Here is a 12,991-nt window from a genome sequence, read left to right on the forward strand (position 1 = left end):
CTCCCCTCGCACGTTCACCTAGTGTATGGAAAGCTGCATCCAGCGTCATACCTTCTGGCCTGCTACATATGAGAGCCCTGCAGTGGTGGTTGAAGACCAAGGGGTTCTCCCCGAGGGGGAACCCGTTCCGTCTGATACGGGTTACGAGCAGGTGCCTTCGTTCCCTGTCTGTATGGAAGAAACCTTGGTTTTTGTCCCAGGGTCCCAAGTTGGGGGTGCCATGTCACCGGACAATTATTTCGACAGACGCCTCCCTCACGGGGTGGGGCGCGGTCATGGACAGCCACTTTTCGAGAGGATCCTGGCAGGAGCATCATTTCTCGTGGCACATAAATTGCTTGGAAATGTTGGCGGTGTTCCGCACTCTGCAGAGCTTTCTTCCCGACCTCAGAGGTTGCCACGTCCTTGTCAGGACCGACAATACGGCAATGGTGGCCTATTTGAATCACCAGTGGGGTCTGCGCTCGCGCCCATTGTGCAGACTGGCGCATCAGATACTCCCGTGGTCCCAGCAGAGACTGTTGTCTCTTACGCCGATGTATATCCCTGGGGCCCAGAACCAGGGACCGGACCTGCTGTCGAGACAGGGGCTGAGGCCCGGGGAATGGAGACTCCACCCTGAGGTGGTGGAGTTATTGTGCGAAAGGTTCGGCCCAATAGATGTGGACCTGTTTGCGTCTCGAGAGACTACGCACTGTCCACTGTGGTTCTCCCTCTCGCCCCCAGCCCTGCTGGGGCTGGATGCCATGGTGCAGACGTGGCTGAGGCTGCATCTGTATGCGTTTCCCCCAGTCACTCTTCTCCCGGGGGTTCTGGAGCGGGTCCATCAGGACGGTGTCAGCCTACTGTTAGTAGCCCTGTTTTGGCCGGCCCGAGTGTGTTTTTCGGACATAATCTCGCTCCTGGAGGGCCCGCCATGGCAGGTTCCTCTGAGGAGGGACCTGCTGTCTCAGGCAGAGGGCCGGGTCTTTCACCCTTGCCCCACCCTGTGGAGGCTGTGGGTCTGGCCCCTGAGGGGGCGCAGTTCCTTGAGGCGGGCCTGACGGCGGGAGCAGTCGAGACTCTGCTCAGCTCCAGAGCTCCATTCACAAGGAGGACGTACGCACCGTTTCTCTGCTGGCCTTTCCCCATCCACGCTCAAGGTGTACGTGGCTGCCATTACGGCGTTCCACGCTCCTCTGAGGGAGGGGCCTTTGGGGAGGCTCCTGCTGGTCGTGCGCTTCTTCTGTGGAGCCCAGAGGATGAGACCTGTGATTCTCAGGATTACCATCTGGGACCTGGCAGTGGCTCTCGAAGGCTCTCTGAGGCCAAGCACCTGACCCTTAAGATGGCCTTTCTCCTAGCTATCACCTCAGGTCAAGGCTGTCCTGCACCCCTGTCCAGGCTACATCTCTAAGGTGCCGTCCCGTATGGCAGGGTCTACGGTGCTGCAGGTGTTTCATCCCCCACCTCATGTGACGGCGGAGGACGGGAGACTTCATCTGCTCTGCCCTGTCAGAGCATTGAGTATTTACACTCTGAGGTCCTCCCGGTGGAGGAAAGCAGACCAGTTGCTGGTGCGTTTTGGGTCCCCCAAGGCTGGGCTCCCCGCTTCTAAACACACGATCAGCAACTTTATCGTTCAGACTATTTCCCTGGCCTATCAGGTTACCTTCACCTATGGGCGTAAGGGCGCACTCTACTCGAGGCATGGCGGCCTCTAGGGCCCTCCTCTCAGGGGCTTCTCTTCGGGATGTGTGTGAGGCAGCTGGCTGGGCCACTCCTCACACTTTCATCCGGTTTTACAGTCTGGACCTTCCTTCTGCGCCCGGCACCTGAGCGCTGTCCTCTAAGTCGTGCCTACAGGTTACTGCACGCTGGGGCAGGTGGAGGCTTTCGGTGTGGGATAGTGGGTATCTCGTTCCCATAGTGTCGTCACCGACGCAGTTCGAGTTCCCTCGAAGGGGAACGTCTCGGGTTACGTATGTAACCCTTGTTCCCCGAGAAGGGGAACGAGACACTGCGTTGGTCCGCCACGCCTCGCCCCGCCTGGAGCACCTTGCTTCATGGCAAAGAGCTGGTTTGTCCTGTGTGCCGGCATGCTTTATACGCCTCCAGTTACGCCGTCCCACGCTATCGTTAGAGAAACGCCAATAGGATTGGAGTAGTTTCATTCATAATTCACCCCTGCCATGCCTAGAGGCGTTCCCATAGTGTCGTCATCGACGCAGTGTCTCGTTCCCCTTCTCGGGGAACAAGGGTTACATATGTAACCCGAGACTTTTCGCGTCACTAGCAGTTACCATCAAGGCTGCAGTAGTGGAATTAGCGGCGGAAGAATAATAATAATAAAAATCCGAGCGATTACAATAGGGTTCCCAGCTCCGCTCGGGCTTGGACCCCTAACTAAGAGGTTCCAGGCTATTTTGCATTAGTCTGATGATGAACACATAGACAGACTGGGTTAAATTGTTTCAGCACAGCAGAGCGCATTTGTAAATATACAGTGACAACTTAGAAAACATAATGTGGAAAACTAAATATGCTGTATGAAGTAGTGCGTGCGTGAATTACTGTGCCATATGCACTACATTTCCCTGTGCCACTGTGCCAATTTGAATTTCCCCTACGGGGATCAATAAAGCAACATCTTATCTCTTATGTACAAGTTCCTCAAATTGTCTCACTATCAGCAGGCTTTATCATAACATATAATAATGTTACACTGTAGTTGGGCTGTGAAAGAGAGCAAGCTGACAGTTGACTTTCAGTACAATGTGCTGGTCCATTAATGAAATCACACACACACACACACACACACACACACACACACACACACACACACGTACACATATATATGAAACAAATACAAACAAAACCCACACCACAATAATTCTGTTTTTACAGTAATTTTATTGGGGTTATCTGACTTGATGTCAAAATCAAAATCTGATCCATTTCACAAAAGAAAAAATATTCAAAATAATAGATGAATGCATCACTGTAATCCAAAGCACCATGGTTTTTATGGGCTTCAAGCTGATTTTTCTTTCCCGACTCATACTCTGAAGGGTGGCGAAGGTGACTTTTATTTTCTGCATGTAGGCCTATGTGTGTGGTTTGACATAAGTTTGGTTTCTAAATGTTGGATTCTATTTTGCAATCCAAATGCTCTATTCTACAGCTAAATTACATTCATCAAACAACAAAACCATGAACAACAAGACCTGTGAGGGGACTGGTGTTACATCTACACGTATATCCTTTGTGTGTTGAAAAGGTCATTCTCTTCAGTTGCTCGGTTATTGTTATTTGGTTTCATTACATCAGTCCCATCCTTCTTCTTTGTTTTGTGTCTATTCCCATCGTTGTCTTCCTGTCTTTCCTCTCAACCTCCAGGGAAATATCCTCTCTGGAAAAAAGTAAACACAAAGAAAACTTTACAATCCATACAGAATGGGTATTGGCAACATTCTTCTATTTCCCACGCCAAAAAGCCCCATTCAATTCAATTCATTAAATTGAACATAAGTGAATCAATAACAATCACCTGAAACTGTCAACATTATACTATGTAGCACATCCACTGATATGCAACATTATGCATTAAATGAAATAATGGATGACCACTGAGCTGCATTTATTAATTTGAAGACCCTGGGAGTTTTAATTAATTTGAGCTTTTTATCAGGATTTTTATGGACATACAATGAGCAATGATAAAGACTATGTATTGCTTAGCCTAACACAGAAAACAAAGCATGGCATGGAAAAATAAAAGTTAGGTGGTACTTACGCTGATGTGCAGTCTTTACTCTGCTCAATTTGGAAGGGAGGTTGATGTGAAAGGAAGAAAATTGTTACGTGGAAAAGAAAAAGATGAGAGAGTAAATCATTTGAAAAGGCAACTTATAAACTGTGAGGCGCACTGGTAGATGCACTACACAGTACAAGGCTTGAGTGTGTTATTAAAAAATACCTGCTGGCTTGGGGTGCATGAGCATCAATGGCAGTTCCACTGTGACATCACTGCAGAGAAAACAAACCAGTCAGAATAATACAGGTGACTGGTGATCACTGCTAACTGGCTGTGTGGGCTATGATATTTATTGTAAATAAACCCCCCTCACCTGGCAGTGAGACCACCCAGCAGGCTACATGAAGACAAGAACAACATCACAAGTTTGTTTTAGGTCATTTAAATCTTTTTTAAACAATTCTGATTAAGTTTTCTTCTGCCAAAAAATGCTTAAACAGACACTTACCCTCCTCCGGCCACCATGAGGTTAATTATAATTTTGTAAGAAACCAGGATTCCCAATACCTCCTTATCTATACCCCGCAGCCTGTGGAGAAGAAGAATAACAAGGATTTGAGGATTAGAAGGTTTAATTGGAAGTGTCCTTCTATTATTAACTATAAAATTATGAAATTATGAAACTATTATTATATAAGACATGGACACATGTCAGAAAAGCTACTGTAAATGTAAAACTACCAAGTGGCTATGCAATATTGGCAGTCACAGAAACAAGAACTACTTTGGATAATTCTCCTGATTCTTTGAACATTCTAGCAATGATCAGATGAATTACTTGTAAATCCTTCTTTAGTCCTGTTTGCTGTTTGTGCACTTACATAGTGGTGGAGGCCAAGTTGGTATCCTCGTCCTTCAGACGTCCGTCCAACGCAAGACCCCTTTTCTCCTTGTTGTCAGCCAACAGTGGTGTGATGCTCAGCGTATTCTCGTAGGTGTTGCTAGGCTCCACTGTCTCTCTGTGGAGAATAAAACACAAACACAAACATTAACGTATCAAACTGCAGACTTGATACTTGATATTTGTTGTGGTTCTCTACTTTCAGTTCTCTGTCCACGTACCCAAACTCTTGGTTAAAAACCCCCTTAGTGTATTTGTCTGCTGAGTAGAGGACAATGTCTGTGGTTTGGTCCACTGTGAGAAGAGGGAAAGAAAGACACAAAGAAAAACAGCTCTTAGTAACACTCATATTAACTCATATTAACTATATTTAAAAGCATTTCTATTATCAGAGGTACCCACCAGTGATTTTGATTTTCTTTACGGTTTTGTTGCTCTCATTGTTGATTTTGATTTTGATTGGGATTTGTTCGCCGTGGAAGTAGAGCTGTGATCAAAACCAGGAAACAACCAGTTAATGGTGGGAAATGGTGGGAAAGTTGGGAAAACAGTCTTAGTCTGCATTAGCAAACATTTAGGATAGCAGAGAAATAAAAATCATTGTAAATAATAAAGTTTTGCTACTGTACATCTTTCTCCATGGACGCTTCTAGATGAACAGGCTTGTCGGACATCATGAAGCTTTTGCAGATGTCAGCCTTGGGTCCGGCACCGACCTGAGTGGGGGCGTACTGGATTTTACGGATGACAAGGCGAGCAGTGTCCCTGTTGGGCACAATGGGACAGAGGAAGGAAGAAGAGATGGATGAGGAAGGCAAACAGGCAGAATAGGAAGGCAAACAGATGAAAGATGAAAACACACTCACTTCTTTTCAATCTTCTCATCAGGGTCGCACTTTTCCTTGGCAAGGTAAGTTTTGACTTCAAAGTCGACACCACAAGCCTGCAAAGCAAAAAATAAAACGTTGGCAGCTATAACAACAAACAGTTAACATACTTGCTTACACACTAAGGAATATGGAGAGGTGTTGGCAGAATAGCATTAGGTTTACCTTCCCCTTGTCATCTGGTCCAGGCTGCAGAGAGACTGAGCATGGCAGGTTGTTGGGAATCTAGAGAGACAAATGACAGCATTTACAATTAAACAGAGGAGTTATTTTTATTTGTTTATTCGCAACAAAAAACATATTTTCAGAGATTGGATTCAAAACACTAAATATGAATCAATTATGGGAGTTCAGACTCGTTCATCAACCTTTTATGGCTAAAGGCCACAAAAATTGTCAAGTTGTCATGTGAATTTGAGGATGGCATACTGTTATTTTATTTTGTCTGCTCTGAGTGGATTATATGGAAACGGGGACCTGTTTCAAACCAATTGAATACCGTTTTAAATGAATAATACATCAAAATAGCAGTTCAGGTAATCTGCAGTGACCCTCTCTGCATATCAAGCCACTTTATAAGTTTGGGCATTTTAATAGTTTGTATGTGGGTACAGTATAATATACCGTTAATGTGTCCATTAACCATTTTGTAAAATAAACCTTTCAATTCAACCTGAAAGGTAGAACATGCGGTTGAACAGGCTAAACATGTGAAACTGTTAAAGCTTTGTATCCGGACATGTTGTCATACTTCAAAAGTGAAAGGGTATGAGTTGTCTCCAGCCTTCTTCAGCAGGGTATCATGCATAGCGCTCAAGGTGGGCTTGTGGTCCGCGGGGTAGATCTGGACCTGCTGGAGCCAGATGTCCTTCCTGAAGCACAGGCCCATCACATCCAGGTCGTCGCTACCATAACGAAAGGCACATGCCAGCTGCACGAACACTGTCAAATTCAAATTCAAATTAGCTTTATTGGCATGAATGTATAGCAACAATATTGCCAAAGCTATATATAAAGTACATAAGGACAATTAATTTCATACATTTCATTAGATAAGGAAATAAAGCAGCAAAAGTTGTGTTTGTGTGTGTTAATACAAAATAAAATAATAATAATAAAAATATATAAATATATATAAATAAATATATCTATAAAATAAAATTTACGTAAAAATAAATAAAGTAAGTAAAACAATAAGCGTGTGTGTGTTAGTATGTTAGAAAATTAAAATAATATATTAAATTAAAATAAATAAATAAAACAGTAAGTGTGTGTGTGTGTGTGTGAAAAAAAAAATTAAAATACATTCTGTAAACACATAATAGTAGATTTGTTTCTTCATCATGCTCTCTTAGGTCTTCACATGACTTGACTCAGGAAGCTTTTAGGGGATTGAAACCTTACCTTTTCTGTCTCCAAAATCACTTGTGTCCAGCTTGACAACGCCATCTGTGAAGGTAAGAGTGCAGACAATAAATCTTTATCATTCTCACTATAGGCAGCTGCACACATACACACAAACACATACACACACATTGAAGAAGGAACATACCAACTTTGTCCACCTGGGACACGTGGTCCACATAGTCTCTCTTCCCCAGGTAGAGGGTCAGCTGTCAGACGAAAGGACACAGAAAAAGTTGAGTCCTTCAGACCCTGATGACAGTAACTCTATTGCTAAGTATGTTTCACTCATTTCTAACAGACACTACCTATCACCACATATCAAAAAATGTAGAATTACCCCTCCATTTCCACTGGTCTTCTTGAAAACCCTGTAAAAAGGAAGTTTAACAACAGTTTAAGAATATTTGTGTCTGATTAATCTTCAGTTAGCCCTGTTTTACATTATGCCAAACTGACCCAAGAGATGTGCTTGTGTAGCTCTGGTGAACTCCATGCCCAAGAGGGTTAAGGCAGTGCTTGAAAATAATGGTGGCCTCACAAAATATTGACACTGTGTGTCACATTGTGTGATGTGTTATTTTGAGGGGACAGCAAATTTACACTGTTATACAAGCTGTAAACACATTACTTTGTGGAGTGTCTTTGTGAAGTGTCATTTCTTCAGTGTTGTCACATGAAAAGATATAATCAGATATTTACAAAAATGTGAGGGGTGTACTCATGTTTGAGAGATACTGTATATAAGGAAATCCATTCACTTTACTGGGTTTTCTTCCTAAATGTATCCAATTTGACCATCCTTCATTCCTTTTTCCACCCTTTGCTTTTGTCCTTCTCTATAACATAAATCACTTTCCTAACAATCAGAGGTAATGAAAAAAAGTTTTATGTATAAAAAGTTGTATATACAGTAGTTGCGGAACTAGTGATTTGTAATAGTATATCAAACATTAAACGGCTTAACATAGTAAGTCATTACATTCTGAAGGTAAACTAGGTTCCCTTGCAAGCAGCAGAAGGGCCAGTAATCCCTTACTCCCTTTTATCCGGTTAGGAACAGCTAAGTGTGGAGCCGCTTTACCTCATCGTACCGGATTAAGAGGCAGGCCCAGGTGAATGAGCCACAAATGGTGTGGTAGGGTTCCCAAATAGCTAATTACCTGTGTTACTGTCTGAGACCACATTTGAACCGATGCAACAGCCGACTAAGCCTTTACAAACCTTAAATAAATACTTTAAAACTATTTGTGACTTTTAGGAGTTGGCTGACTGCAACTGCAAGGTAGTACGGTTCTAATTAATGTCAGAGTTTCAGCTCATTTAGTTCTTATTAGAAAAATGGACCAATCTTTTCAATAATGATAACTTTTGATTATTATCTTTGGGAAGTTGCAGTGTAAGTAACTGCACAATTGCAGTAATAATAGAATATACAATCACAGAAAAAAACCTTTATCTTTGCATGAGTTTCTTAAGTTTCTGACCAGTACTCTTGTTGAAGTAAGAACTTTTGGGGGAGTGAAAGACAATAAAAAAAGGTGGACAACACTTACTTTGCCATCTCTGGAAGATCAGAAGGAGTTTTCTGTTGGAAGAAAAGAAAACAGAAGTGACTTTTGGTTATGAGGTGTCACAATATCAGTCAGATGTTAGGATTAAGACACTCAGCCTTCACCAACTGTCAGCTCAGCCAGAACGTTGTGTTGTTTCGAAGGCACTGAAGGTTAATCCTTGGCAATAAGATTACACCACCAGTGTAGGGCTCCTGAGCCAAAGCTGTTATCTGTTATTCTGTATCTGCTGGTCCCCATCTGACAGATACAGGCCTCGCATGAAACACTGGGCCAGATTTACATAGTACACACATGATTAGTTCACAATGTGTTCCCCTCACATGTAACAGCAGTACCAAAGCTGTTGCTTGTGTGGGCTATTCAAGGACAGTTAAATGGATAGAGCCCATTCAGTAACTTGTTGTAGTATTCCTGGCCTACTAAGTCCTAACAGTAGCCCTCCATTGCTCTGTAATAAGGATTATTATTGAAAGGTTAAGTGAGCTGTAAGCATTCATTTAAATGTTCATTAAATATTTGAAGATCAGAGAGGTTTGATAATTTCCTAATTTACTTGACTAAGTGTCATATGCTCTTCTTGCTCCTGTTTGGTCTTGGACTTGGTAGCTAATTAAGTAAATGCTTAATTGTTCATTTTCCATCACATGCAGTTGTCCTCAGCTTGAAGTCTAATGGACCTGTGTACCATTGGGAACAAAAAACCAACCTCTGTGTAAATGTAAATGGATTAAGTATACATATGTACTGAAAAAATTCATGTAACACTGAACATGTTAGGTTACTTATCCTAGTGTTGCGGCTCACTTATTGAAACAGTTACTCACATTTTATCAGTTACTCACATTTTATATTAACTGTCAAAGTCAAAGGAGAGTGTACATAGTATAGCAAAAAGATATGCCCTGTGTTTTCCTCATCTTTCCCCTGGATTGACCTGCTTTAAAGCTTGCAAACATCTCAGTATGCAAGCACCACGTCCAGCTCAGCATCTTGGCTGAGATGATCAAGTACTAAAATAATTAACATTTAATATTTCCTATTTACTTGTTTTACTCTACATAGTGATGGATTAGTGTTCTATCTGTGTTTCACATCATGAAAACCAGATAATTGTTTTGAATGATTGTTTATTACTGAAAATAATACCTGTCTGCACTTGTAACTTAGCATCAGGGTTACAATTCTGTTCTGTCTAACAAAAGGGATTTTTGGGAGATAAGCACATTTACATGCAAACCCACTATCAGTAATTTAGCCTGCTATAATTTACAACCGCGATACTTTGACCCCTTATGGGCAGCCTGGTACATTGCCACAAGCATCAAAAAAAGTACACATCTTTCTCACATACATGTATCTGTGGAAGAAATGCTATACAACACCCATTTGTAGGCTGTAAAATTACCTGTAAAAGGCTGCACATTATAATAGAATTAGTGTGTATAAGTGTAATATAACTATGTAATATTATTATGTAATAATAAAGTAGGAAAAGTTTCTCGCACAAACATTGCCATCTCAACTTTCAAGTAGCAGCCCATGTAAATTTTCCCCACATCAGTGTATTCAGTTCAAAAAGTGACATCATGCATCTTTTCCATCTATCCATGAAGCAGAAGAAGTCTTACCTCTTCTCAGTTGTCTGGGAGCTCTTTAGAGTGTGTCCGGATAAGTGGAGAGTGTGACCCTCAACACTCCCCAGTCCCTTTTTATACACACTGCCTCTCTCTGTGCATCGTTTGGGCTTAACCGGTTCATTATTGTTGTCGTTGCCTGCTTCATAATCCAGTTAAGCAATCAGTGAATAGCTTTTTTTGGACTACAAAGGGTTTAATAATACCAGCCACTTAAATCACAGGGACGAAAATCCAACCACGGCTGTGGTAGTAGTAGGCTGATAATCCCCTCTGCACCTCCACAAACCAAGCAATCCAGTCTGCTTAACATATACATTCAGGGTCACAAAGTTTTAGGCCTTTTAAAATCAGGGTTAATTTCTTTGAGAGGGATCATTGTGAATTTCTTTGTCAAAAAGGCCCTGGATGTGTCAAGACATGAGGTTTGGTGCTAGACATCTTGGTTGACTTGTGTTTAAATTTAGTCCTTTAGTCCTGCTATTATTAGCCTGATCTGGGAGCTGCACATGTTTTAAACACGGAGTCATGCTGTGTTGTTAATTGAGAATAATCTGAAGACTCTTTCCTTATTTTTTTACAATACATTTTGTCAGTGTTGCTCATGAAGGCTCAGGTAGACAAAGGTTTATGAGTCAAAGTAACAACAGTAAACAGAAGCTTTTAAACTTTATCTCCCTTCAGCTACAGTTTGCAGCATATTTCATTGTACCTGTGTATAATATTTTTCTCAAGGAACAAACTCATCTGATAGACAATTTAAAATAAACTGTTTTATAATATACAATGAAGGGCAAACCAGTAAAAATAAAGGGTTTATTTTTATTTTTATTTTATTCTTTGTGTAGCAGTGTGGAGATTCTTAGTATTTCAGTCTGTCTGATCTCAGAAGATTAAGGACTCCTAGTCCCATTTTAGCGTGGGTGATGGGAGCATCGACGGCAACGTCAAAGTAAGCTGACTTATCCAACAGTGTCTCAGTAACGTGCCAGAGATTAGGCAGGATCACCAGAACGATTCCCTTTTGGCCTCAAACGCCACAAATCCTTCAACAGGTTCATTATAATAAGCTCATGTTAAAAGTTCAAGTGGGCAGAACTTTTAAATCCAAGTCAAGATATCAACGTTTACTAAGATAACAAACCTCCCAGGCTGTTTTCATACTGATACATTGGTACAATCATATAAATGGAGTCTTGTCTTGTGAAGTGCTGAAGCAAACACATATCGAATATTGTATTTAACTATGAAAATGCTGGACATAAGGGCCAGTTTAATGAGGCTGATGACAATATAATGATTATAATGGTACTGTTTTTTACTATTCCACAAGGATGAATGACAGGTAAGCACATCATTACTACAATTATTTGTAGGTTTGAGGGCTTAATTGACCAACAAGGAGGACATTAAAAAAACACAATTGAATTGTTGTATTCATTTTTAAAATGGGGGTAAAGGGAGGAGAGTGTCACAAAATGAATTAGTTGGAATAAAGCCAGCAGTGTGACCTCCAGGCCATCACCACGCCCCACAAGGCAAGGGTCACTGTGTTGTAATGACCATGGCTTAGCTGAGGCATGAGTTCACTCAAAGAAGCAAAATATAGAGGCTGTGCAGGTGATGTGTTATGTGAAACCTTTATCAGCTTCGTCGTTGCTCAGGTTGTTTTAATTTGACTGATGCAATGGGAAAATAAAGCTTCAGTGGAAGAAGTTATTTAACACACCAGATAAACATTTCCAAACTTTCTTTCCTTTGCGACATTGTGCTTATCCATTCTGTGAAAGTTAAAATAAAACATATGTAGTAGGTTCAGGTCTTATCAAAACAGGTCACATTGTCGTTTCGTCTGCCATGCAATTCGCTTCCTGGAAAAGTGTGGCCTCCCTGGCTCTCAGCCATTTGATCACCAGCATAAACACAATGTGACAGTGTGACTCCCTCTGACGGAGATCTCCTAATTGAACGCATGACTGAATGGTGATCACACTCATTTATATACAAATAAAAAGAAAGGAAGAGAGAAAAAGATTTTGGAATGACTGATATAGAAGAAATCAAGCATTATCTGAACATACTGTTGTGGTATGTAAATTTTATTCATATAACTTCTTGATAAAACTCTGTTATACTAGGTGTATGACACCGACGGGTTACTTATAACCTGCAGGCCAATTTAAATCCAGTGTGAAAAAAACCATTATTTTTATATATTATATTTAAACATTAACATCATTTTACGATGATCAGAAAACACACGTCTCTGGTTTGGAAAAAAAACAAGCAATATATAGAGAGTGAAAGAAATGTCACGTTAGCACAACAAAAAGCCCAAGTTGGCACTGTTACCATCTACTGAGAGGTTTTATTTAGGACCAGCTGAGTGAACACACTGTGGGTGGCTCAGCCTTTTAAAGACCAAACACTCGAGGCCAAACCTGGGCCAAACGCATTAATAATGATGTGGAGTGTCTCATGAGAAGTGTCAGCCAAAAGGCACAAGCAGCATAATCAATTATCTATGGGTTAGAACAAAATGAGATGAAATGATGATGAGGTATAGATATATGTTAACAAGATAACATTAGATGAAATGGGATGAGACAGTAAAGTACAGGTGAAATCACCCCAAAAGTACCTGATGTCTACAGCCATGCCAGTGGCTCTGTGTACTTAGCATATTGGTGCTTTGAGCTAAATACTTAGTCTTACTGTGTTAACATTTGATAGTCAGCACTAAACACAGGGTAGCCTATGAATGTGGCTGATGGGAATGGCTCTAATTTAGCAGTTTTTTTGTTATGAACCAAATGGTCACGCAGTGGGCTAAAGATATATAGATATATATA

General features: G+C 41.4%; 1 protein-coding gene across 1 annotated transcript; it reads right to left on the reverse strand.

Annotated features, from left to right (window-relative positions):
- Window positions 1-2,986: 2,986 nt before the first annotated feature.
- On the reverse strand, window positions 2,987-8,017 carry arr3a (arrestin 3a, retinal (X-arrestin)). The gene is made up of 16 exons (XM_046039609.1): window positions 8,013-8,017; window positions 7,269-7,299; window positions 7,077-7,137; window positions 6,929-6,973; window positions 6,276-6,466; window positions 5,690-5,749; window positions 5,504-5,580; window positions 5,267-5,402; window positions 5,040-5,124; window positions 4,859-4,931; window positions 4,618-4,755; window positions 4,245-4,325; window positions 4,110-4,133; window positions 3,959-4,008; window positions 3,776-3,795; window positions 2,987-3,391 (listed from the first exon to the last, which is right to left on the reverse strand). The coding sequence occupies exons 1-15, from the start codon at window positions 8,015-8,017 to the stop codon at window positions 3,791-3,793; spliced, it is 1,062 nt and encodes a 353-aa protein (XP_045895565.1). The 3' UTR covers window positions 2,987-3,391; window positions 3,776-3,790.
- Between the last annotated feature and the right edge of the window lie 4,974 nt (window positions 8,018-12,991).

Source organism: Micropterus dolomieu, linkage group LG23, assembly GCF_021292245.1.
Source record: "Micropterus dolomieu isolate WLL.071019.BEF.003 ecotype Adirondacks linkage group LG23, ASM2129224v1, whole genome shotgun sequence".
NCBI lineage: Eukaryota > Metazoa > Chordata > Actinopteri > Centrarchiformes > Centrarchidae > Micropterus > Micropterus dolomieu.

What these genes read in the sequence shown, in the direction of transcription:
- arr3a (XM_046039609.1), bottom strand. An exon ending in TGATTTTGGAGACAGAAAAG is followed by an intron (nt 6,467 to 6,928) that starts GTAAGGTTTCAA and finishes TGAATTTGACAG; the next exon opens with TGTTCGTGCAGCTGGCATGT. An exon ending in GTTTTTAACCAAGAGTTTGG is followed by an intron (nt 4,756 to 4,858) that starts GTACGTGGACAG and finishes TATTCTCCACAG; the next exon opens with AGAGACAGTGGAGCCTAGCA.